Raw genomic sequence first — 26043 nt, forward strand, 5'->3', positions numbered from 1 at the left:
GCCACAGGTGCCCAGGGAGGCGAGGAGAAGGCCGGGGGCCCGGGTGCGGGCCGGGGGCGTGGGAGGGCAGCGCCAGCGCGGGTGCGCCCGGGAGCCGCCGCCGCTCACCTGCCCGGGGGGGCGGGGCGGGGCGCGGCGCTAGGGCGCCCCCGCCTCCCGCCGCCCGCCTCCCGCCCGGGGAGGAAGCGGAGGGGCGCGGTGTAAACAGAGCGGCGGCCGTGATGTCAGCCGGTCACATGGAGCCTCTTATGGCTCGGGATGGCTCTCGGCGGACGGGCAGCTGCGGCAGCTGCTGCTGTGGCTCAGGCGGCGGCGGCGGCGCGGCGGCGGCGGCAGAGGGGGCTCCGGGGTCGGACCATCCGCTCTCCCTGCGCTCTCCGCACCGCGGCTTAAATGATGTATTTTGTGATCGCAGCGATGAAAGGTGAGCCCGGGCGCCCCGCCGGGGCCGGGTGGGCTGGCTGCTCCGGGGGGCGGGGAGGCGGGCGCGCAGGGGGAGGGGTGGGCGCGCCTGCCCGAGCGCACGTACTGCCCGGGGCTGGGCGCTGGAGCCCCGCCAGGGCTTTTTGGGCCCCTGCAGGGCGCCCCCTGAGCCCGGTCGCGGGATCTGCCTGCCTCCTGTCGGGGGCAAAGGCGCATGGGCTGGACCCCTCTCTTCTGTCCTCTCCGGCTTCTGTCAGTCGCCCAGGTCCGCCTGGCACCCGGCGGGGCGCCCGGAAGAAAGTTTGCTGGGAGTCGCCGCGCTTCTGGCAGGGAGGGGAGGGTCTGAGGAGCTCGGAGGAAGCCAAGGGGCGCCCGCGACGGGTCCCCAGGGCCCGCACCCCGGACAGCTCCGGCCTACGTAGGGAAGGCGCCGCGCCCGGGCCGGGCCGAGCGTGCGCCCGGGCGCGGTGTCATTCGTGGGGACTGCTCAACGTCCCGGGCCTTGCACCCTGCTCCCCCCCGCCCCCCTCCGCCGCCCGGCGGCCCCGAGCGCCAGGGCGGCCGCCTGCAGGGGTAGTGCGGCAGGTCCGCGCTGCGTGCCCGCCGCGGCCGCTTCCGAAAGCGCGCAGGCCCGAGCGAGACGGGCTTCTGGAGCGTGCCAAGACTCCCTGGGCGGCAGCCGCAGCGCACCCTCACTTGATACTTTGGGTTGTGGATGGATGTGGGGAGGCAACTTCTCCCCCCGCACAGGATTCGCGGGCAGTGGTGGAGGTTAGACGGCGGCGAAGGCCGGCGGGCGCGGGTTAGTCGCGGCCAGACCTCCTCGTCCGGCCTTCCGCCCTGATCCGAAGTCCTTTGCCGGGCTGGTGGCGGGATGGCAGCGGGGACTGGTTGCAGAGAGGACTGGCTTCAGGTCTTCTCAGGTGAGGAGGAAAGAAACCATGGCAAGTCAGGGAAAATATAATGGGAAAGCCAAAGTTTGGAGGTGCGCAGGAACTCGCCTGCGCCGTCCGGACAAGCCGAGACACGCAAACAGCCCGAGAGAAAACTCAGCCCGCAGCCCTCCGCCGGCTCGTGCGCCAGCAGGTTCTTCGGCGCCGATAATCTGCCCGCAGACCCGGCCGCTGGGAGTGGGGATTTAGAGCCCCATCTGTTTGCGGCGGACAGGGCTCCCCTCATACGCAGCAGTTTTGCAGACCCAGACTGTCCTGCGGGTTCTGCCCATCCGTGCGGGCGCGGAGCGCTCGTTAAACGTTTGCTAAGGTTGAGGTTTTGTTGCAATCCTAGATGAAGGACACCAGTTCGGTATCTGCACTGGGTTTACTTTCGGATCACCGAGCTTTGCCTTTCTTCACTAGAGATTGGGTGGCATCTCTTTTATTAATTATTAACAGGCCGAAACGTACTGGACGCTAAGATGAGCTGCTTGAGATGAAATCTTTCTATACGACGTGCCCAGAGCAAATTTTTGTCTTTTCCCCGGTGGCTTGGGGGAAATGAAATTTAATCATTTTTAGAATATGCAACAGATAAAGGAAAGGGTAGGAGACCTCCACGTTCTTAAGCACTTAACTTTTTTTTTCTTCCCAAAATGATTTTAAGATTTTCTTACCGACTTCTTATGCAGACGAAACGTATGCTTCTCCCCTCCCCCTCTAAAAAACTTTTATGCTATTTCCAGCGGTTCATTAATCCTGTAAGAGTAAAACGATTCAGATAGCCTTTGTAGTTAAGACATTTTCTTCCGTTTTTTCTTTAAGGCGTGAAATAGATTTGGGGAGGTGTCAATGTTAATCCTTATCTATTTTATTTAGTATGATTGGTGTCGACTGAGGAAGGGTGAGCAGCTGATACTATTTCCCCTAATGAACACTAACCACCAAACAATAAGGAAAGTGCGTCTGAATGTTTTAACTTAATGTTGATGTTTCTGAGTACACAGGCTTTTGGTTTTGTAGTGCTAGCACAAAATGAAGTTCCATAGTATCCCTTAGTGATATAACCATGGGAATCACACCGCCACTATATCCCCCAAAAGCTCTAGCCCACACATTTGTCTTGGAGTGACCTCTGGCTGCCCCAAGATAATAGATGCATAGTATTGTGCTTTGCGAAAAGTAGCTCAGATGTACTGGCAATTCAGTTTTTCTATAAGCTCAGCTGCGGGGGGGCGGAGGGGGAAGGTGTAGAAATAAAATGCATTTAGACAATTAGAATATTTCATTCCCAATATCATAATATCCTGTGTCTTAATGGGATTGTCTTGCTTTGGAGCTTATTTAAACTGAAGAAAAATAGTTTGTGGAAAATAAGGAATGCTGTAAATGTTTCCGTATCAGATTTAAGGGGAAAAAAAACTGTTCCAGAGTCATATTAAATACTTCCCTACTGCCTCTCAGTTTTAATAGTTAAATTGGTCCCATATGTAAGAGAGTTTGTGTAATTAGGTTTTTTATACAAAACAGAAACACTCTTTACAATATAGTTTTTTGGTATGTGTATGCATGTGGCTGGGGGAGGAGAGAACAAGCCACCATAAAAGAGAAACATTCTCTTTGTTGGCTGATTTACTGATGTTTTTAAAACATCATTAAAGCAGGCCTTTTGAACTCACCAAAGAAGAAAATCCTTCCTCTGCATTAGTTGTCAAATAAGTTTAGGCTTAAAGTGGGCTTGTGCTTAGAAGTAATAAATCTTCATTTGAGCAACTCTAGTCTCATCCTTCAGTTTTGTTTTTGTTTAATTAACAACAGAATTCCAGTACCATTTGGATTGCTTCTTGAGCAAATGGAGAGAGCCAGAGATAACATTTATAATCAGGGGAGCACTTGTTCTACGCATCATAAAAGTGCTTTGGCCAAATGTCAGGCAGCAGCCAGTGCTGAAGGGAAATGCGAGCGCTTCATCAGTTTTAGTAGATTATACCCCCCTTTGCTTCCTAGCAGCAGAGCACTCAGCCTGTGTTCATGTAAATGGAGTTAAGGGAGTGAAGGGAGGCTTAAGGGGAATGTCTGTCCCATCATAGATTCTTCCCTCAGCACAATCCATGTACAAACACAAGGCATGTTACCGCTTTGAAACTACTGTATATGTGGGTGATAAGGGGTATTTCCAACTCTAGTAAATGTGATTTTATAGTTTTAAAGAATTTGGCCTTTCTCTTTCCCAAATGAAATTTGAATTTTATCCCTCGTCTTATTTTAAGTACTGTGTCAGTGGTATCCCTTAGCTGGGATTTTTTTTTCCATTTTCATGACTTTTGATGGGTAGGATTGGAAGAGGGTGATGGCTGGATCTTGGAAAGAGAAAACTCAAATAGCTATTTCAGACCCCAGAGTGCTTAGCAGACAAGGAGAGGTCAGTTCTTTTAAAGACAAAGAGGATCTCTGAGTCCATTTGTCCACTGGGTGAGGAGGGAGCTCGGACCTTCTATGAAGTGGAGAATATTTTAGAAGCACCATTTTCATGAGCAGTCTCTTGATTTTACATATTTCAATCACATCACTTTCAATTTATCATAAGTAAACCACTTTGCCCTCGATTTGAATTGAGTACCATATAATTTCTTTAATGCTGCCCAGTTATAAAATAATACAATTTCTAAACAGACTTAGTCCTTTAAATATATATATGATTTAAATATTAGGGCTTTTTTTTTTTTTTTTACTATCTAGTAGATATATTAGTAAATATATTAATAGTTCTTACTAGACTCCTTTTTTTCCCAACCTTTCCCTCCCAGCCAAGTGAATCACAATAAAATGGATGAGGTCAGCAAGTAGATAATTGCAAAGCATCAGCAGTAGCACCTAGCTACTTTGTAATTTGCTCTGGGGCACCTAAGAAAATAATATTCACAAATGACCATTTACTGGGAGAAAAAGTTACTGGATGGTTAGATACATAGATAGATAGCTAGATCTGCACAGGTAGAGTTGAGTTTTCTTAAAATCTTCTCAGCTTATTTTAGTAATCAATAAACCCCTTGTGTTGAACTAATCTATGAATACTTTGTCATAGAAATTTTCTGCATGGATTCTAAGTATTCACAGTGTTTATTAATAAGAAATCAAGCCCGCCTTAACCTATATATTTCATATTTATTAATTAAAAAAACCATAATTAGATGCTCAGAGTTAGCCTTTATGTTTCTGTGTTTTAAAAATAATAATAATTTGGAGGGGTCCACCAGTGACAACACAGATGTGAATTCACATTTGATATTATCTCAAAGACCACATATTGACCCTTTGAGGAATGATTTACTTATTCTCTCTCCCTCCTCTAGCTCCTCCACCAACGATACCTCCCTTCCACACCAGCCCTTGAGTCATGGCCTTAGAGATTTGCAGTCAGAGATTTTTGTATCTGTCAGTATTGTCTGTGACATGATTGATCATGGTTTTTCTGTTCATTGTCCGAGTGCTATATCCGGAAATAAGAGGTCTAAATAGACAGATACTAGCATATATTAGCCAACAGGCAAAACGCTAGAAAGCAGTTGAAATCTTTTGTTTCTGGATTTTCTAAGCTGCATTTGTTAGCCCTCATCATAATATAAGGAAGAATTATGATGACTTTAAAATCTTTGTATAAAAATTAATGTCAAACCTGTTCCCTAGGTTTGCCAGCGATTTCATTTTTTGCCTTTGATTTCATTGCCTCTGAAATTTACTAAGCATTTCATAAACAAATCGCAGTTTGATGTTAATCTATATTTGTTTTCTGCTTTATGGTTTGCAGCCATTCTTGTCGCATTTAATCTTCCCTGGGAAGTCATTGACACTGTCGTGGTTTTTAGTCGAAGAAACTGAGGCTCACAGAGGTTATGTGTTGGTTAGCCAAGCTTGACAAGTGAAGCGAGGGCTAGAGCCCTAATTTCTACTGTCTTCACGCTGCCTCCCCTGGAGGAAGCTGTGAAAATGTCCTGGATATAACTTTGTCTCTAGTTAGTGGAAATTATAACTCTGGCGTTTATAAGGGAAAAAAATAGATTCAATTATGTAATGCTTTGCTGAGCCTAATATCTTTAAATTACTATTTAATAAAATCAATTTGGTACAAATAGGGTTATTCTTATTTGCTTACCATTAGCTCTCTTCATCCACGATTTTCATTAAGTCTGCTTCTTGTAAGAGGATCTGAGTGAAATGTAAGCATTACTTTCCTAAAGAATATGGAATACTATGAAATGCAGCTAACCTGTGTAACCTAACTCCATTATGAGAAAATCGAGCTGGAGACTTATCTATATGGTCCACTTAGCTTTAGGCAAAGGGAGCATTCAAAAACGCATCTTCTAAATTTCATATCCCTTTATGGAGTAGAAAACTCATGAATCCTTGGGCTTGTGAGTGCTGTCCTGGTTGTTTCCATGACAGCTAACGGGCATGATCATGGGCGTATTCTTGAGAAATCTGTTGTCTTTTAGAAAATCAGAGTCAAAGTTTCCAAGTAGATAGATCTGCAAAAGCTCATTTCTCACTTGATGGGGGTTTATTTCTCTGGCAACTGGATTGAGTGGTCTTTGCCTGAAAGCAAATAAGCATCATTTCATAGAGTCTCAGGGAGAGCAGAAACCTAAAATGTCATTCAGATACACACCCTCTTGGCATTTGGTTCCTCTCCACGGCGTTCCTGGCAAATTGTCTGGTTATGCTTGAACACCTCCTATGATGGGGAGCTCACTATCGTTAGAGGAAGCTTATTCCATCTTGAATAAGAAAATTATTTTTATTTCAAGCATAAGTCTCTCTTTTGTACTTTTAATCCCTCGATTCTGATCCTTTCTTTTGGGGCTGTGTACAATACAATTTAATCCATATTTCATATGAAAGATTGAAAGATTGTCAGTTATTTGAAGACTAAGTATGAAACACACACATACCCTCCCTCAATCTTTGCTGTGTGTCTCCACTCCATTCTGTTCACAGTCAGCCTTCTAGCAACCTTGGTCATTTTTTTCCTCAAGCACATTTCAGTTTGACTAGAACCTCTTGAATTTTTGTACCACAACCCGAGTCCTAGTTGTGATATGATTGACTCAGCACTTAACCCACCATGTAGTAAAGAGAAAAGAGTTTAAATTTTGTTTTAATTTTTTTAAGATTCATAAGCTAGGTTGTATCTTTTGAACGTCATGACTAGCCTTTGTGCTACCGTTGTAATTTGTGAAAGTGGACCTTTGACCTACTTAGAAATACTTTTGGATGAACTGAAGTTGATATTAAATATCCAAGAAAATCAAAGATATTGAAAAAATAATTAAAGGAACATGAGAAGCATTTCTGAGGTGTTTTTCGCCCAAGTAGTGTGTCAGAGCTGAAATAAGGCTGCCCTCTAGTGGTTACTTTCTCATGGAATGCTAAAAGCGGTAACAGTGCCAATGCATTTCCCATCAGGCTAGTGGAGAAGGTCAAAGGTTGAAGTTATTTTCTCGATTGCTGTGGGACTTTCTACATCAGATTCAAAAGTGTAATTCATTGTTTTGCATGGTTGTTAGAAATGCGTCTGTGGGAGAGATAATGAATGTTAAAAGTTTGCTTGGAAGGGAATTTTTTTTTAAACTTAAGATAAAGTTGATTTATAAAATTCTGTTTGGCTCCATATTAAAGTTAAATATTTAAGTGAGATTTGGTTTGTGAGTAAACAATTATGACCTTTGTGGTAATCCTTGGGTTTTTTTGTTGTTTGGTTGTTTGTTTTTAGAATTTCAACCTCAATTCTATTCCTCTACCCGCGAATATTTTTTAAAAAGAGATTGTCAGTCATTTTGATCAGAGAAATCCGGCATCTTCCCTTTTTAAATCTAAAGCTTTTTTTTCTTTCAAAAAAGGGAAACATTTAGAAAGAAGTAAACTATTGTTGATATTTTTGGCAATAGAGCAATTTTTCAATGGATGCAAAACTATTAACCCGCTGGTTTCTGAAGTCTTAGGGTTAGAGCATTTTATTCACTTAAGTATATACAACTTGCCAAAGAAATTGAGTATATGTTACACAGGTTTTTAGAACATTATATCATTTATGCTTTAAAACAGTGCACAAAGTAGAGATAAGCATTCGTTTGTGTAATTTTTAGGATAATAGATAATACAAGTGAAATGTGTGCTTAGATTTCAGTGGTATATTGAGTGTGAAACTATTACGAAACAATCTGGTTTCTGTATTGGAATCAAAGAAATGATTATTGACCTTCCTATTTCCTTAAATATCTTTTGTTACTGATGCTACGGGGAGAGATGAGAATTCAAGTTTACGTGAATTTTGCATTGCTCAAGTAGTCCAGGCTTCTGAGCTGAGCTAGAATAACCAGGGTGATCTTAATGACAGATAATCACCAGGATTTTAAAGGACGACAGTGCTTACTTGTTCCTACCGGAAGGATTAAATTGCATCTTTACATGAAAAAGAAGGAAGGGAATTTTTAAAAAGTCAGGAAAACCTGCTGTTTAAACCTTTTCATCATAGAAATAAGGTAGTGGTTCAGAAGTGAAGACTTGTGGTTAAGTTTCAGATCAGTTACTGAAGCAAACCGTTTTTCAAACTGCGCCACCCAGAAGTGTGATTCTTTTACCACATGAGAAATATTCTCTTTTTCACAGAATGTTATTTTCATTTTGCAGTCGTTGGGTTTTTTTTTCTTCTTTTCTTTATCTCATGTCAAATCTTCGGTAGAACCCTGGGTATAAATAACGAAATAAAGTTGTTTCAGCAAATACTTATTAAGTGCCTATTGTGTGCTACGTTGTTGCCACCTGTGTGCTTTTATAATAGAACAAGGACACCTTCCTCCCTATCGTGTATCTTAAGCCATGAATCAGCGTTTAAAGACATGCACTGAGAAATTGCCTGCCGTGCTTAACTAGAGAAAGCTGCTTTAAGACTTTTGAGCTTATAGGTTTGTAGTTTCTATGAAGTCCATGCCATTTAAAACAAAGAGTTTGTAACACTCAATGAAACATTAATGTAATTGGATAAAGTTAATCCTTCTATTTATGTGTGAACATGATTCCCTTCCAAATAAGCCATAGGGTAGCTCTAAAATCCTGCCTAAGCAGTGGCTCTGAAACTTTGGAGAGCAACCCATAACCAGAAGAGTTGCAAAGGCAGATTTCCGGGTCCCACCCATGGAGACCCTGATTCTGTCAGCCTGGTCTTCCCAACCCAGGAAGGTATTTAAAAGGTGTCTCAGGTGTTGCCAGTTCAGATGGTCCTCCTCACTCCCTCTGTGAAACCTCGCCCTTGCCTGTCAGAGCTCAGATGGGCAGCAGAATCCTCCAACCCTTCAATGGTTCCCAAATATCATTGATCTTCACGGTTAGCTGAGAAGCATTTAAAAAAACTAAGTGCCCGGTCTCTATCACCACCTATATGGATCACGATTCCGATGGTCTGGGGAGAGGCCAAGGAATCTGAATTTGTAAATCTCCCCTTGGTGACTGAGGATCTGACAGGTTTGGGAACTACTGCTCGGGTCTAACCCTCTCCTCTTACTAGTGAGGAAAGGATGCTCAGGTCAGTGATATTAAGGTAAGCCTAAACTTTCCTTTGAGGCCACTGAAATCTCCTTTCAGAGTGGGTGAGGTGCACACCATGAGCAGTTTCTGCCATTGTTTGGATGTTATTAACACATTTGAGATATTCTTCTGATTATTTCTGGCCTTTCTATCAACCAGTGTGTAGGAAAAAAGTGGGCAGTCTCCCAGTCTGTTACCCCAAATGATCCAAACAGAAGAGGCCCCTGTGATGCTTTCCCAACCCTGTATTCCTTTTCTGCATAAACCTTGCCCAGGAGCTCTGGCCTTCTAGCCCTCAGTGAGCCCTGAGGCTGGGTCTTGCCACCATTGTGACCACTCAGTGGGGCAGGCTGGGGATTGTGCCTCAAAAGTCAAGGCCAACTCCAGTGGCAACAGTGATGCCTCTTCTATGTTGCTTTTTTTTCAGCAACAAAGTCCAGGTTTTAGAGCCCTGCAAGTTGTGAATGCTTCCTATTTATAAGGTGGTGTTTCTCAGGCCCTGAGCACCTGGTGTGTATCTGCCCCCCTCCAGGCACTGGAATGGCGAAGTTTGAATGACACAGACACCACACTGCCTTTGTGCAACTTAGATTCTAGTCTGGTGAGACAGAAAAGTGGAACTACTCTGGCTGATGGTGGAGGAAGGCTGACCCCCTTCTGCACCAACTCCAGCCCCTCCTTCTTTGGAAAATGGCGGTGCCGTAGCCCATCATGTGGCAGATGTGATGTTGCCATGGGGGCAACAGCAAACACAGCAGGCTTCACCTCTGGTCTCTTCGAGTGTATGTTCTCGTGGGAAGAGGTAGATAATACCTAAGTAAACATATAAATGAACTAGATAAATACAGATAGTGACAACAGCTCGGCCAACATAGAAATTGTAATGGCTTAGAATTGCTTATGGCCTCATGGATGAACAGCAGGGAATGAAATCCAAGAATTTTTTCTAACCAGTGATGAATGTTGTGCCGTAGACCCAAGAGGGAGTTTAGAGGTCATCTGGTCTCTTAGTTCTCAGCCTTGTCTGCCCACTAGACTGTCTAGAGAGCTTTTTGAAAAACACCAGCCCAGGCTCCACTCCTGGAAGCTCTGATTTTATTGGTCTGAGGTGGGTCTCAAGTATTGATAATTTGTTAAAGCTGTCCAGATGATTCTGGTCGAGAAACCTCTGAGGTCCAACACCCTTATTTGACATGTGAGTCGTCCGTCCCCGGTGCAGGGCAGTAGTGTTGGATGGTGGAACCCCCCACCCCCACCCCCATGTAGGGTGGGAGAAGACATGGGTTCTCCTGCCAGGTCAGGCTACCTCAATTGCTCACTTTCCCCATTTGTAAAATTAGGGGAAATTGATAGCCATCAAGAGCTTTTCCAGCTCTCTCATTCTGTGAAAATGTTTGTCTTAAAACAGAAGGAAAGGTCTGGCTTCTCGTCCAAGACTGGGAGGAAGAAAACAAATACACTCTAGTTTCCTTATTCCTTGTCTCAACCCCTAATTGCTAGAGGTCCCTTCATCAGCTGATCGGTTCCTTTGGGGAGTGAAAATTTAAGGTAGAAAGAGGTAATTACTTTCTGCCAATTATTTAAATAAATTTAAGAATAAGCAAGCTTTCATTAATATTTATGCCCTGATTTAGTTCTGGTAAATTAGTCATACCTTATGTATCAAATTCTAGCCCAAAGCGTTTTTTGATGGTTGAGTTAAAACCGAGGAGGTCGGGGTAGGGAGGTTGCTTAAAAATGGAAGCCCTGGAATAGTCTTAAGCATCACACACCACAGTAATTTTATTCCTTACCAAATATTCCAGGCCAGAAACCCAAAGACATTGAGTCTCTCCCAATATATTGTTTGCAGTTTTTTAACAAGCAGAAACAGTGTATCTCTCCTGTGTTGCCAGCTTAATAAAAGAAAACTACAAAACTAAGTTCTATCATGAAAAATATTCTGCTTCCTCATCTGTGACCCTGTATCTCTAAGAACTTGGGTTTCGTTGAAACATTTATTCAGAAAGATACCAGTTCATTATAAACCAGCATGGTGTGATGTAAGCACCTTAACTTTATTTCCTTTTTGTGTGGAATCTCCCAGCGGGGTTTGATAATATTCGGCAGTTGCACAAATGAGAAAGGAGTTTGAAAAGTAAATCTGATGGGAGCCGGTAAATGAAATCAGAGCCGTGTATTTTTCAACAGAGATTTTTTGAGGATGAGCACATTGCCTGTTTGGCATGTGTATATTTAAGAAATTGACACATGTTGATATACATCCATATGTTCTCCTTAGACAGAAAATTATAGAAAGCCATCTTCCTGTAACTTAAGCTACATCCATAATAGCAAGCACCTTCTGAAAATGATACCGTTTGACAAAATAATTGGCAGAAATCAATTTCAAAAGCAATGTTTCTATCACAAGCATAATCATGTAGAACAGAAGTGTTTTGTTTCCCCCACTGCAGAGAAACACAGTCATTTAATGTGAGTCAAGACTTCTCAAAGTTTTGGCAGACTTTCTAAGCCCCCTGTTGCTGTTGCATTCAGAATCCCTTTTAAAGTGGCTTGGAAGTTTCTGTATGATTTCAATGGCTGCTTAGGGGAAATATTGGCTAAACTCCTCATTTTGACTGTTAAGATGGCTTGAGTGTTTTCAGAATGTTTTCATTTGCTAGAAATATGTTTTGCGCTCAGGCTTCTCTTGTTGCAGAAGGTTGGTTACCAGCCGTCTGATGACGCCTCAGGGTGTTTACAGAAGATGTGGGTGCTATAGTTATATTTGAGCACAGCCCTCCTCCAATGAAGTGTGTGGTAGTCAGCAGAAATGCGAAAACATGTACTTAAGGATTGATGCTTGTAAGAGATGTGCCGTAAAGAAAAACGGTTGTTCAGATGTACGACATGACTGACAGCTCTCCTTGTAGGCATGCTAGTAACAATAAAGTCTAGAAGTTCAACATCAAAGCGATCACAGCTTACTCCACCAGTGACTTACACATCAAAGAGAGAGCGCAAGACAAAGGAAGTGCACCGAGGTGTGTTTTTCTGCCTCGTAGCCAGATGCTCTGGGGTAGCTCCCAGAGCTCCTTTCTTGAATGCAAAGTGATTTTTTTTGCAGATCAGCGTCTTCATTTCATAAATGACCAGGAATATAAAAGGAGGGCAAATGAGCTCTATAATTGCTCCCCGTCGCTCTAAGTTTGGTTAGGAGAGACTCATCGCAGGAGAGATTGGTCTCTGGTTTCCTTAAGAAGCGAATTGTGTACCGGCATGGGCAGCTCTAACTTCACCTAATAGGGTCCAAGGAATTATTCACAAAATAAGAGAGTACAAATTGGATACATTTCAAGTTGGTTGTTTTGAATTATGCTTGACATAAAACTAGACCTAAGTTTCTGGAGTTGTCCCCACCGGCACTCCCCCACACCCTTGCTTTTAAATTTTTTAACATTCGCCTTGTGGGTGGATTTTTTGCTGAATCAGGTGTGCGTTACCTAACAGGTGTGTGATAATGAAATTTAGACCTGTTACACCGGCTCTTAATTAGTCGCCAGATCGGTGCCTCAGTTCTGTCAAGCAAATGGTGTGTACTCCAGAATGCTAACGGTAGAACGGGAAGAAGAGTCTGGATTTGACTCCCCCCCCCCACTTCTTGTTATTAAATTGAAAATAAAATTAACCATGCAAGCATTATGGGTGGTTTGAAATAATGTGCTTTTTTTTTTTTACTTGCCTTTGACATTTGAAGTTCTTTTATAGTTCATCTTCAGTAATTTACTCATTTTTAAATGCTATCGAAAAATAGTAGTGTTCTGCGTAGTCATTAATAAATACAAAGCAGCTTTCTCAAGGCTCTAGGGAGACCTAATAAACAACTGTGTTACTAATTGATGCTATACTGAGCTGACAAAAGTAGTGCATCGGTAAACAGAAGTTAGAAAGCAAGAAGTTAAAGAACTATAGGGGATTATGTAGACATCAAGGGTTGGAAATTATAATAAGGCCTCTTTAGGGGAGCATTAATTTGCATGTGGCTGAATTAGGACACCCAATTATTTCTGAGGACACTATGAGGAGCTCATCCAAAATACCCCCGAAGTGAAAAGGTTTGGGAGGGTTGGGAGTTAGACGGGATAGAAGGGGGACTGAGCATGTCATATTTCCTATAACTCACAGTAGTTTTCCCAATAGCTTGTTAGAGTAGCTTTCTTTGTTAGGGAGAAAAATGCTGATGAACTCAAGAGTACTGCAATTTCTTTGTTCTATACACACTATTTATGTTGGATCGCCACAATGGAATTTTTTTTGAGCAGGGAGGGCAGGAATGTGGAGATAGAAATAAACCTTTTAAATCTTCTTTCTGTGAACCCCACAAGGACATAAGCATTGAACAGATTAGAGAGTGGATTTATACTGGTACTATCCACCACAGCAGTGGTCCTCAACGTGTGATCCAGGCACCCCTGGGGGTCCCCAAGGCCCTTTCAGGGGTTCCAAGAGATTAAAACTCTTTGCATAATAACACTAAGACATTATTAGCCCTTTTGACTGTACTGGTCATTTGCATTGATAGTGCCAAAGCCCTGGCGGGTAAAACTCCTAATACCTTTGCAGGAATCAAGGCAATAGTCATTTTTGCTATTACTGTGGACTTGCTGGTAACAAAACATTACCAACTTCATTTGAGACTGTCCTGATGAAGCAGTAAAAATTATTAAGCTTATTAAATTTTGACCCTTGAGTACAAGACTTTTTGACAAAATGGGAAGTACACATAAAGTACAGAGCGCTTCTGCTCCGTACCGAAGAAGGATGTTGATCTCCAGGGAAAAGTACTTGTGCCATTGTTCGAGTTAAGAGCTGAACTCACTGCTTTTTGAATGGAATGCCATTTTCTTACTAGAACCACTGACGGCAGTTGTTCAGACTTACGTGTATGTCCTACATTTTCTCAAAAATGAACCAAGTAAGCTCATCATTTCAAGAAAAATAGTTGACAATATTTATTACTAATAGATTCAAGCTTTCAGGCAAATATTAGAATTTTGTAACACTTGTACCCAACACCGTGAACCTGACAGCATCCTAATACATAAAAAATTTTCTGATGATGTAGGTGGTGATATCAATAAATGTGATTACTTGATAGAATCCCATTTGGTAATGCAACATGTCAACATCTGGAAGAGCTACATAACTCATTGAACTAATAGCTTCCAAGTGACCAAATGCATGCCATTATAAAAATATGGACGGGTGTAAAAGATTCATTCAAAGTACAAAATATACCAGTGTATTTGAATTTAACAGAATACAGAAAATTACTGGTATGGTTTCAGGTTCCATATTCCAACTAACCTTTAAGAAACTACCACTTGTTGAGTTTTGGTGTAGTGTCAAAGAAGAAAATCCAGAATTATTTGAAAAGCCCAGTAAAATGCTCCTGCCTTTTCTAGCTGCATATCTGTGTGAGGCCAGAATTTCTTCACATACTTCAACCATAAGAACACAACAGATTGAATGCAGAAGCAGACATGAGAATCTACCTGTCTTCTCTTAAGCCAGAGATTAAAGATGCAAAAATAATGGCATTTTTTACTAACTTTTTTGTTTTGTAAATATATATTTAAATACTTTATGTCAATATGTAATGAATTTATTCCTGTTATTTTCAAATTAATTATAGATAAATATTGTTAAATGTTCTGTTTTAATTCCTTGTGCAGTAATTACTGATATCTAGCCCACATAAACAGAAGCTCTCTTAAGATCATGAAATGATCCAGACACCAAAAGTTTGAGAACTGCTCTCTACAATTTACTCTAGGAGACACAGAAGATTTTTTTTTTTTTTTTTTTTTTTTTTGCTGTACGCGGGCCTCTCACTGTTGTGGCTTCTCCTGTTGCAGAGCACAGGCTCCGGACTCTCAGGCCCAGCAGCCACGGCTCACGGGCCCAGCCACTCCGCGGCACGTGGGATCTTCCCGGACCGGGGCACGAACCCGTGTCCCCTGCATCGGCAGGTGGACTCTCAACCACTGCGCCACCAGGGAAGCCCAAGGGGCTTTAAATTTATACAGATTTAACAGATAAACCCCCAATTATATATTAAACAAAGCACTTTCAAACATGAATTCGAGAACAAATTTTCTAATCCCTGTTTTCTTTATAACGTTATTTCCTCTTTATTGGCCATGTAAGACCATTGCTGGGGGTTACCTTTTTGTTGTTTCCTTTTTTAATAAAACAGAGGTTTGGCATAAAATTGTGGTTCATGGAGGCTTTATGATTTATCTTTACCAACTAAGAGGCACGCAGGTCTTGGTTCCATGTAGTTACCTACCAGCAGACCATCAGTTGACTGGAAGCAAATGTATTTTGGCACATTGTGCATTGCTAGGGTCTTGCTCCTGACTCCTCTTGCCAAGAGAAGAGTTGGTGCCCCTAGAGCCAGATCAGCGTCAGAGTACTGGGTTACCTCGCTCCCGACATGGTCTTATTAGCCAATTAAAGGTTAGGCTGAAACACACTCACTGTGTAAACAGTGGTTGTGCAATGGCCCAGAGTGAGGCTGGCCAGGAGAAAGAGTGCCTCATTTCCTCTTGGATCTGCCCAAAAGCAGGAGGGCTAAAGGAGAGTGAGAGAGTGAAATGGTCTCACGTCAGAACAACACGCAATGATGACGTGAGGGAAGGACGGGAGCGGAGAGGAAGGGAACAAAAGATAGCGTCCTCTCTCCTTAGAAAGGCTGTGGGGAAGGCAAAGCCCTCACCTTTGTCAAAAGGGTTAGAGAGTGAACTGCATGCCTACTTACGGTTACAAAGAAAACAAAACTTCCTCCAAATTTCCGAGATAATTAATTCTCTTTGAAGGAAGATGGCTCTTTTTAGGCATTGTATTTTATTAAATTTCTAATATTTTCCTGCTAACTGAACTTAAAATAATAAGTTTTATACCTTCAGTTTTGCATTAGTCAGTGGTTTTGACCCAGGCACAGAAAGACTAAAAACCAAAAGGCATTTTTTTTTTCTTGATCTCAAAGTGTTTACTGTGAAAATTCATCAAGCTTACATTTGTGAGTTGGGCCTATTTCTGTGTATGTTGCACTTCGACAAAAAGCTTACTAAAGGGCTTCCCTGGTGGCGCAGTGGTTGAGAGTCCGCCTGCCGATGCAGGGGACACGGGTCCGTGCCCCGGTCCGGGAGGATCCCACGTGCCGCGGAGCGGCTGGGCCCGTGAGCCATGGCCGCTGAGCCTGCGCGCCGGGAGCCTGTGCTCCGCAACGGGAGAGGCCACAACAGTGAGAGGCCCACATACCGCAAAAAAAAAAGCTTACTAAAGGGTGGGGGCATTCTAGTACCCTTTGTGTAAATAAGACACTCACAGTACTGAAAATATTCTCTGGACTCCAGGCTTTGGAATTTTTCACTGCCATTTAACACACATTGCGTTTATCCTCAATTTCTTCGTACTACCGCTTCACAAACAGAAGACTGAATCTGTGACCCGACGAAAGGGAACTGAAGGCATTTGTATACTTCAATATGTGTACAAAGCCATAAACTATATCACAATAGCCACCTTTACATTTTTCTTTTCTTTTTTTTTTTTTAATGTTGGCTTTTGAATGATCCAGGAGGAAGGTAGGAGGAGAAAGTGAATCAGAAGACACGGTGATATTGTTATGGGTACAGGAAGTTCTTCTAAGACTTAATGCTTTCTGTGTACCTTTGAGCTCTTTGCTAAGGGTTCTGGTTCTAGGTAAGGATGGCTCAGCACACTGGCTGTGTTTTCAAAGTGCATCATCTCCTATCTCAGCTCTCCCAGTGGTCTCCTGGCTTAGCAGCCCAGGGCTGAGTTGCACCACCCCCCGTCCCCCGCCCAGCTACATAGAGATCAGCGGTGCCTCTTTTCCAGACCGCCCCCTCTTCCCTCTCCCCAAACTCAGTGTTTCCATCTTGTGTCCCATTCTCTCCCAGCTCTTCCAGGTGACATGAGGGAAATGAATAAGGAAGGAATGTAAGAAATTCAGCACAAGTATAACAGCATGGATGGATCTGAAAATTTTTCCCAGTAGGTTTAAATCCCATAAATACTGCATATGCCAGCTGAAGGATCTTAGGCAAATCGTGTAACCTCTCTACACCTCAGTTTTATCAGCTGTAAAATTAAAAAATAATAATAACATGGACCTCATATGGGTTTTGGAAAGTAGGAAGTAACACATCCAAGGTGCTTTCTACAGTGTCTCACCAGTAAGAGGTGCTTAGCCCATAGTAGGCAGTGAACAAGCATTATGATGAATACGGTCCTCATCATGTTCACGTGGGGAATGCGACACACGCCATGTACACAGATTTGAAGTTGGGGTAATGACTTCATCCAATCTCACCTCAGCTGATGCACACTGGCATTTTAACCGGGGCCTTTGCCAAAGACGTGAGTTATGTGATTTGGTCGCAAAGGGGCTGGTGGAACGGGCACCTGGATGATATTTCTCAGCATACAACCTAAGAGGCTTCTAATTCTGCACGATCCAAGCCCTACCACTGTGAACAGTAATACAAGTCCTAAGCCTGTCATTTTTAAAGTGCTTCCCCTGTGTGCCAAGCACTGTGAAGTGGATTCCCACATTTCTTACTCCTGTGAGCCTTTTACCGCCACCCCTCGGAGGCAGGGACGTGTCCAATGGCCACAGAGCTAGCACGGAGCTGCCCTTGGAGGCCAAGCCTGTCTGACCCCCAAGCCCATGTTTCGAACCTCCTTGCTGCTCTGACCCAACAGCGCAGCACCACAGTGGGAGTCTCACAAAGATACATTGTTCCAGACTCTGAGCTTGGGTGCAAACTGGGGTGGCAGGCTCCTTCGGAGCACTTTCGTGGAGTGAGAGGTAGGCAAAATACGCACAGATATTTATTGAGCATCTGCTGTGTGGCAGGAACTGTACAAAGTGCTAGAAGCAGAGAGAAGGGAAGATGTAGTCCCTGCCTTCAAGGAGCTCACAGGCCAGTGAGGACTCGAGGCGGAAATAAAACCATGACACGGTCTCAGTGCCAGATTGGAGAAATGGGGAGTTTGTTGGGAGCACGGAGAAGCCCGAATCAGACTGAGGGCTTAGGAACAGCTTTCTGAGGGAGGCAAAAGCTTAGCTGAGCTTTGAAGCGAAGGAAGGTCTTCCCAACAAGGAGTAGAGCTTGGGAAAATTCTCAAAGGCTAGACAGGGAAGGAGGCGAGTTTGGGTCTGGCAAGTACTTGAGTGTGGCCTGTAGGGACTGCAGGAGATGAGGCAGCTAGAGGAGGCCAGTGGAGTTCAGAGCATGAAAGGCGCCAGCTGTCGCTCTAAGGGTCGTGTTCTTTAGAAAGGTTGACGGTAAGCCCCTGGGGGAGGTCGCCAAACATTTTCAAGGCACATGGAATTCATTAGGAACAATCAGATGTTCTCAGAATCGTCCTTTCCCTTAATCATTTCAGGGAAGGAAAACAAAAAACAAAAAACGCTTTTTGGATGTTGCAAAAGACCTTTCTATGGTATGATTTGGGTTTCTGTGCAGACACTTTGCCTCTCGTATGCTGTTGAGAGATATATGAAAGGCATCAGCCACGAGACTCCTTCAATGGATTTTTGCACTTTGCTTGTTAGAAATTGATTCCGGGACTTCATTTTGATGTCGCGAAGATGAATGGGGCAGTAGTGTTTTGGCTTGCGCTGCCAGGAGGAGGGAAAACAAGGTTCTGTGGTGCCGCAGTTCAATCACGCTGCTTACAGAAGTAGGGCCATGAAAGGATGGAGGAGTGTGTCTTTGATACTGGAAGCCCTGTAGCCCTGTTGGTGCTACAAGTGAATGCTTAAATTAAAGGTTGGAGCCCGCTTTCAAGTACTGACTAGCAAGCAAAAAGCTCAGCCCACACTCATGCACCTACTCAAGCCGGTTAAAATAAAAATCCACTCTCGGCTCGGCTCGTGTCACAGCCAGCGTAATTATGACATGGAAGACTACTGTTTAAATTTGAGAGGCTGGAGCACACGTTTATTTAAAGCTACACTTGGTAATTGAATACGTGTTAGTCAGGACGTAGGCCCAAACTGCGAAGAAGTAAGTATCATTGCCAACTGCTTCTCAGGTTGTTTCTCCTTCATGTATTCAAGATCAACACTTGGCACTGGGCAGATTCATCCAGAAGAGAGGTGGTTTGACTCCCTTACCTTAGGACGGGTTACTTACGTCTCTCAGCTCTCATCCACCCATGGGGATAATCATGGCATCACCTCAGTGGATTGTTTTGAGGACTAAATGAGATAATACATTTAAGGTGCTTGGCAACCATCACTGAGTGCTTCATGGTGTAGTTTTTTTGCTGGTTTTTTAAGGTTGTGACTCTATGTACTGACATATAGTTGATTTACAATGTTGTGTTAATTTCTGTTGTACAGCAAAGTGATTCAGTCATATATACACACACACACACATACACACACACACACACATTCTTTTTTTTTTATATTCTTTTCCATTATGGTTTAATCTGAGAATATTGAATATAGTTCCCTGTGCTGTACAGTAGGACCTTGTTGTTTATCTATAATGTAGTTTTATTGTCAGTATTACTTATAGATTTTTTTTTTTAAACAGTGGGCCAGGAGTATGACTTAAATGCCCCTCTTTTTGTCTGGCTACCAAAGATAAAGGCAGAACAATGCAGCTATTAGTAATAGCCATGGCCTTATTAGGCCCGTTGAGTTAGAGTCCCTGCATTTCTGGTGGTTAGATAATATGCTCAAATTATCCAAGTGTTTGGGAAAGCCACGGTATCATGCTCATTTTGAGAGCATGAGGTATCATGCTCATTTTGTGATTGGTTTCTCATGGGTTCTTCCCCTTGCCATAGATATTTCGAAGTCATTCTCCCTCCTTGCCCTGTATGGACCGTGTGAAATGCAGGGTAGCATGTTCTCCAACCAGTGAATCCCCTTTATACCCGCTTTATACTGAGCTGCTTTCTACATTTAAGGTATTCAACCTTGCTGTGTCATTTTAAGATCCCAGAATTCAGATTACAGATACTGAGGAACAGAGGAGGGTGTGCCTAGTATCTTTTCTGCAGAATCTATGGAATCTCATGCATGGAACTTAGAGGTCAGGCCTCCGTCTCCCCATCTCAGAGTGCTGGGATTTATGACCTCTGCAGCATGCTCTGGTGTCTTTAAGTTAGGGCATTATTCTATTTATATAACTCACACTCTGCACTTTTGTGTGGATTATTACATTTTTTTAAATTTATTTATTTATTTAATTTATTTTTTGTCTGTGTTGGGTCTTCATTGCTGCGCGCCGGCTTTCCCTGGTTGCAGCGAGTGGGGGCCACTCCTCCTTGCAGTGAGCGGGCCTCCCACCTCAGTGGCCCGTCCCACTGTGGAGCCCGGGCTCCAGGCACTCGGGCTTCAGTAGTTGTGGCACGCAGGCTCAGTAGTTGTGGCTCGCGGGCTCTAGAGCTCAGGTTCAGTAGTTGTGGCACACGGGCTTAGTTGCTCCGCGGCATGTGGGATCTTCCCGGACCAGGGCTCGAACCCGTGTCCCCTGCACTGGCAGGCGGACTCCCAACCACTGTGCCACCAGGGAAGTCCCGATTATTACATTTTAATGAGAAAAGTAGTGAGGTCAGTTTAGGAGTTGGCACAGTGTTCTGATGAGTGAATTTTGATAACTCCCCAGCTGGATTTTTTTTTTTTTTTTTTTTTTTTTTTTTGCGGTACGCGGGCCTCTCACTGTTGTGGCCTCTCCCGTTGCGGAGCACAGGCTCTGGACGCGCAGGCTCAGCGGCCATGGCTCACGGGCCCAGCCGCTCCGCGGCATGTGGAATCTTCCCGGACTGGGGCACAAACCCGTGTCCCCTGCATCAGCAGGCGGACTCTCAACCACTGCGCCACCAGGGAAGCCCAGGGAGCAGGATTTTGATTGTGGAAGATGACATAGCTAAAAACAACAGTCCCTTAGCTAGTCAGGCATTTTATAGGATATTTGACCTGTAGCAACTTCAGAAGTCATCTAATCCAATCTGTGTGCTTTACACAGCAAGTACCTGGGAGATGAAATGCCCTGCCCGGGCTACGCTAGTGGCAGGGTAAGGACTGGAATCAGAGTCTCCTTACTCCTCTTCTGGAATTGTTTTCACTGATCATGTTTCATCTGAGAGCTGCAAAGAGTTTACAGTGGAATATTCTTATATCAGAGAGGGCTGTAAGTGATGTGTTAGGTCTGTTTAACTCTTTAGTAACAAAGCCATTCATTTTTATCAAAACGTCTGATTGCATTATTTGTGTTTTCATAGAAAATGGACAAAAATTAATTCCAGCTAAGCGTAACAGTGCAGAGAAGACCTGGGCTTTAGTGTAGTCTTTAAAACATGGAAAAGCACAGGAAACCACTTCAAATATACCATCACAATGGGTTCAGACTGTGTCAGAGAAGCCAGCAGAACGGTGTCCCTTCCTGCTGAGTGTTGTGAAAATCTATCCTCGTTGTTTGCTGTGGTCTCCCTGCGAGGGACACATCGAAATTCCTCTCCAAGGGAAAAAAAAATAGCAGGAACAGTAAATAACAACCCTCAGATAATACAGATGGGTAAACATTTCCAGCATTGATTATATAAAGTACTGTTGACAAGCCATGAGCAGGCAAAATGAGAAGACAGTGGAAAAGAGGACTTTTATCTGCCATTCAGCGCTGGGCTTGTGAGGCAGGAAAGAGAGGAAAAGACGTGATTAACATGGTAATGTACATCATTGCCTGTGTAGGATCACAGAGGGCCCTGAGAGTTATCTGGTCTGGGCCACTCCTGTTACTCCAGAGGAAACAGAAACTCAAAAAGGTTAAGTGGCTGGCCCAGTGTCACACACTTCACAGCAAAGCCAGTTTTGGAACCGTGGTCTCCTGCCTGTCAGTCCAGTGTTCCAACTGCTGTAGCATGACCCCCTAACTGAATCTATGACAGGAGCGGCATCAGGGGTACAAGATGAGACTCATAGAAACCTCTCTAAATAGATAGATGTTTTAAAGCAATCCCCAAAGGGCAAAAACTTGTTAATTCAATTTTGTATAAAATCGTAAGCTGTCATCAGATACAGAAAAGAAGGGACCCCTCAAGTATATTTAGTTATGCAACAAATATTTACTGAGTGCCTGTGCTGTAGTTGTGTGACCCGTGGTCCATGCTCAATTATCCTCTCTCTTTTCTTGGAGCCTCATACGCAGGGGGATCACTGGATCTGTCCGCTTCACCTCCCTTCTGTCTAAGGATGTCATGCTCACATCGTTCTCTACTTTTTCCTATCCCTTAATCTAGTCTTTAAATGTCAGTCTCTGTTCTCGTGTCCTTTTCTAGCCAGTGTGGGTTTCTCCTGTTTCTCTTACTCTCCATTCGCTGACGTATTTGCATCACTTTAGCTGCAGTTAATATCTGCTAAATCAAACCATATTGGATTGAATAGCTTCCATTGATTTGTGAACAAAAGGATGCTTCAGCTGCCCAGCCTTGCTCTCTGTCCCTTCTTTGTTACCAGTAGGGTTAACTTACTCAAAACCCTCCTTGTCCTTGTCCCTCTGTTACCCCTGTATTGTTCATCCTCCCCCTGTTCAAGCCGGCTCATCCTTTTGGACTGTCGTTACTATCAACACTATCTCTTGTTTGTGGAGGTGCCTGCTATTTCATTTACTCATGATTTACTGAATGAGAAGACCAGTTGTCATTTTTCTTTGCTGTTGTCCTGTTTTTACTTTTACCCATCACCCCTCCCCCAAATTATCGTGAGGACCACAGTCCTTATTGTCATGAGCTAAGCCATATTGAGCATCTACTCCCTATTTGCTAAACATCTGAAGACTTGAATTTTGTTAAAACAAAATGGAGCCTTTGGTTTCTTTTGAGAAGGGGTGCACAACGAACAAGCCACTTCCACCGATTAATTTAATTCAACCAATTTTGTCTAAATATTACCTCTCCCCAGAGGGAAATGATTAGATTCTATATGCCGAAAGAAGGAATTGTGAAAAGCACTAACCACAAAAAATAGGATTTTGTAAGTCGTGTCATCAGCCTATCTATTTTACACTCCAGGAAATGCTGTAATCTTGATATTTCTTTCTTAGTTCAAAACCAGTCCAACCTGAAATCCATATGAAAAATATCAAAACTCTTCCATCAGCTTTCACCTACTCCTTGCCTTTGTCACTCAACAGTTGCCCACTCTTCACCTGCAGAAGAAGCTCATCTTTTTTTACTTATACTAGGAAAGCATACAAAATCACACTGACAGGTTGCTGATAGAGCAATAATGCGTAGATTCGAGAGAAACTTGTATTCCCGGAAAAACGAAGGAAGCTCTCAGATGAGTGAGCTCTGTGTTGGAGACCTTAGAGTTGGAGGACCGGGAGGCCCTGGACGTGGTCTGATGTGTTCTGAGGTCTGTACCTGGCCTCTCCCAGGTGTTAGCGCAGCAAGCCCTGCTCTCCCCAGTGACACCCAGAGCGGACCTCGCCACTGCCTTGTTGGGGTGCAGAGGCTTTATCTGTCCTCAGAGACATTCTGACGCCACACTTGGCCAGGGTATGTGAATGGGGAGGTTTGGGTCTTGAGTAAATTGTGTAAGTTCCTGTCTTCTTTCCCTCAACTACATCAGTAATTAAGAGCATAGAAAGAGGGGCTCTTGGTACCAATGAACTTATTTACAAAACAGAAATAGAGTCACAGATGTAGAAAACAATCTTATGGTTACCAGGGGGAAAAGGGAGGGAGGGATAAATTGGGAGATTGGGATTGACATATACACACTACTATATATAAAATAGACAACTAATAAGGACCTACTGTATAGCACAGGGAACTCTGCTCAGTACTCTGTAATGACCTTATTATCTTGGAAACCCTCCTCCCCATAGAGCAGCAGTTCTCAACAGGGAGTGATTCTAACTCCTAGGGGACATTTGTCAGTGTCTGGAGACCCGATTGATTATCACAACTGGAGAGAGCTACAAGCATCCAGTGGGTGGAGGCCAGGGACGCTGCTAAACATTCTACAATGTCCAGGGAAGCTTCCCAAGGTAAAGAATTATCCAGCCTTAAATGTCAGTAGTGCTGAGGTTGAGAAATCCTGCTGTGGAGCATGTTCTTTACCCCATGTTCACTGTGGGCCCCTCACACATGACATCTGCCTTTTCAACCCACATACATTCTATTTAAAAGTACTTATCTTCACTTTTAAATAAAGGTATCAATGGAAAACCTCATTGGCAGGAGGGGTCCAAAAAAGGGGTAAAGGGATGTACTGGCCAAAGAAGCCAGAGATCATCAGTATGAATTAACTCATTGAAGTTAATTTATGCTGCTTGCAGTGGTAGAAAGACACGTGCTGTTGAAAGAGGACATCTCTTTAAAAGAGAAGGCACAAACCCAAATATTTAGTGCCCCTGGGCAGGTGGTATGAGTGTGGCAGAAAGAAGAGGCACCTGGGCCACTGGACAGCACATGTACCATCTGGGGCAAGCCACCTCCCTTGGCTCTGACCAACTGTCCCCATTTAGAATAACGGGTCCACCATTGCCAGGCCTATTGATTTTTCTCAAGAAAATCTGGAGATCTGAGCTTTTATTGAAATTCCCTGGTTATTAACTGTTAGAAACAAATTTTAAAACTCATAAGCTTTGTGTCATTGAACGTGGATCAAAGTCTCTTCTAATACATGGATCTGAATAGGCTGCCCACCCCCTCTGTTCGAAATCTCTCAGTGACTTAGAAAATAAGTCCAAATTCCTTTGCAAAGTATTCGAGACCCTTTAAGATTCGGTCTCACCAAGCTGGCTATCTACTTCCCATCCATTAGCTCCTCTCCACCCTCCTTTGAACACACCACGCATGCATATGCGGAGACCTCAGCCTGGCTTTTTCCCTCACTGCCATCGCAACTTTCTCTGCCTGTTGAACTGTGATATTCATTCTTCATGGCCCAGATCAAATGACAAAGGATCTTCCTGAATTCCCTCAAAAAAATCTGGTTTGGTGTTTTATGTTATTATGATCTTTACAACTTACCCTGCATTCATCTAGTCATCTCCCCACCTCAAGGAAAATATAAGACTTGGAGGCTGGGAACCCACTTTATTTACTGTTCTCTCCCGCATGTAAACTTAGGTTTCAGTATATTTCAATCACCTTCTCCTTAACCATCCACCAGTATGCACTGTTATTAACATGGCAGTTTCTGTATGTAACACGAAACTCTCTCTCTTTCATTTCTATGGCCAAATTCTCCCCCCAAATTACAGTAACATTGAAATAAAGTTATTAACGGCAATAAGGGAATTGTGAAATTTTTTGCATCATCTAGGACCTTTTATCAAGAGAAAAAAAGTAAAACTTCAGAGATGAGTAATACTTATTAGACACTTGGAATAGCATTAAAATAACTACTTTTACATAGTTAAATATTTGCGTCTATACTTAGATATATAAATTACTATTCTTTGAACTTGAAGTGGATTTTGAACTGTACTTGCCACAATTATAATAATCATACAGTTTATTTGTTGAGCTATATAGACATTAACCAATTAATTCTTGATCAAATTGCCTAATAAGGAGACTCTCCTTGGGTACCCACTTTTCAGAGTACGCATAGGAGTGTGTGTTAATTATAGGCCTCTGTTTTTAACTTTGCATTATATTACCCAAGTGCTTACTTAATAATTTACCAACATCGAGGGGTAGGTGGACAAGAAGCTTGTATCCGACTTAACTTCTGTTTCAAGCCAGGAGGCAAGTGACATCTATAAATCCATCAAGTACTTGGCCTGAGTTCAAGGACAATTTATTTTCTTTAAGTGTTTGAGTGGGTGTTCAAGGGGATGTGTTGACTTTCGCAATTCAGGTCACATCATAATTAGCTAATTTTTGTTGGAAAAAACAGGGATGATAGATAAATGTGTCTGAGCCAAATTGAGTTTTATTATGATCCTGGTTCTGTGTAGAGGATATAGCTAATAATTAAGTTATCCCCATTCAGTTATGCTTTCAGAAGTTGCTGTCACCTGCTGCCTGTGTCATTTAAAAAACTACCATA

The 26043-nt window shown here is 43.3% G+C and overlaps 1 protein-coding gene across 1 annotated transcript in view; it reads left to right on the plus strand.

Moving 5' to 3' along the window:
• Positions 1-309: 309 nt before the first annotated feature.
• RORA (RAR related orphan receptor A) overlaps positions 310-26043 on the plus strand; it is a 101062-nt gene continuing 75328 nt past the window's right edge. The window contains exon 1 of the mRNA XM_030878885.2: positions 310-424. Coding sequence (XP_030734745.1) covers positions 394-424 — 31 coding nt within the window. The 5' untranslated portion in view covers positions 310-393. The remainder of the gene's footprint in view (positions 425-26043) is intronic.

The sequence above is a fragment of the Globicephala melas genome, chromosome 2, assembly GCF_963455315.2.
Source record: "Globicephala melas chromosome 2, mGloMel1.2, whole genome shotgun sequence".
NCBI lineage: Eukaryota > Metazoa > Chordata > Mammalia > Artiodactyla > Delphinidae > Globicephala > Globicephala melas.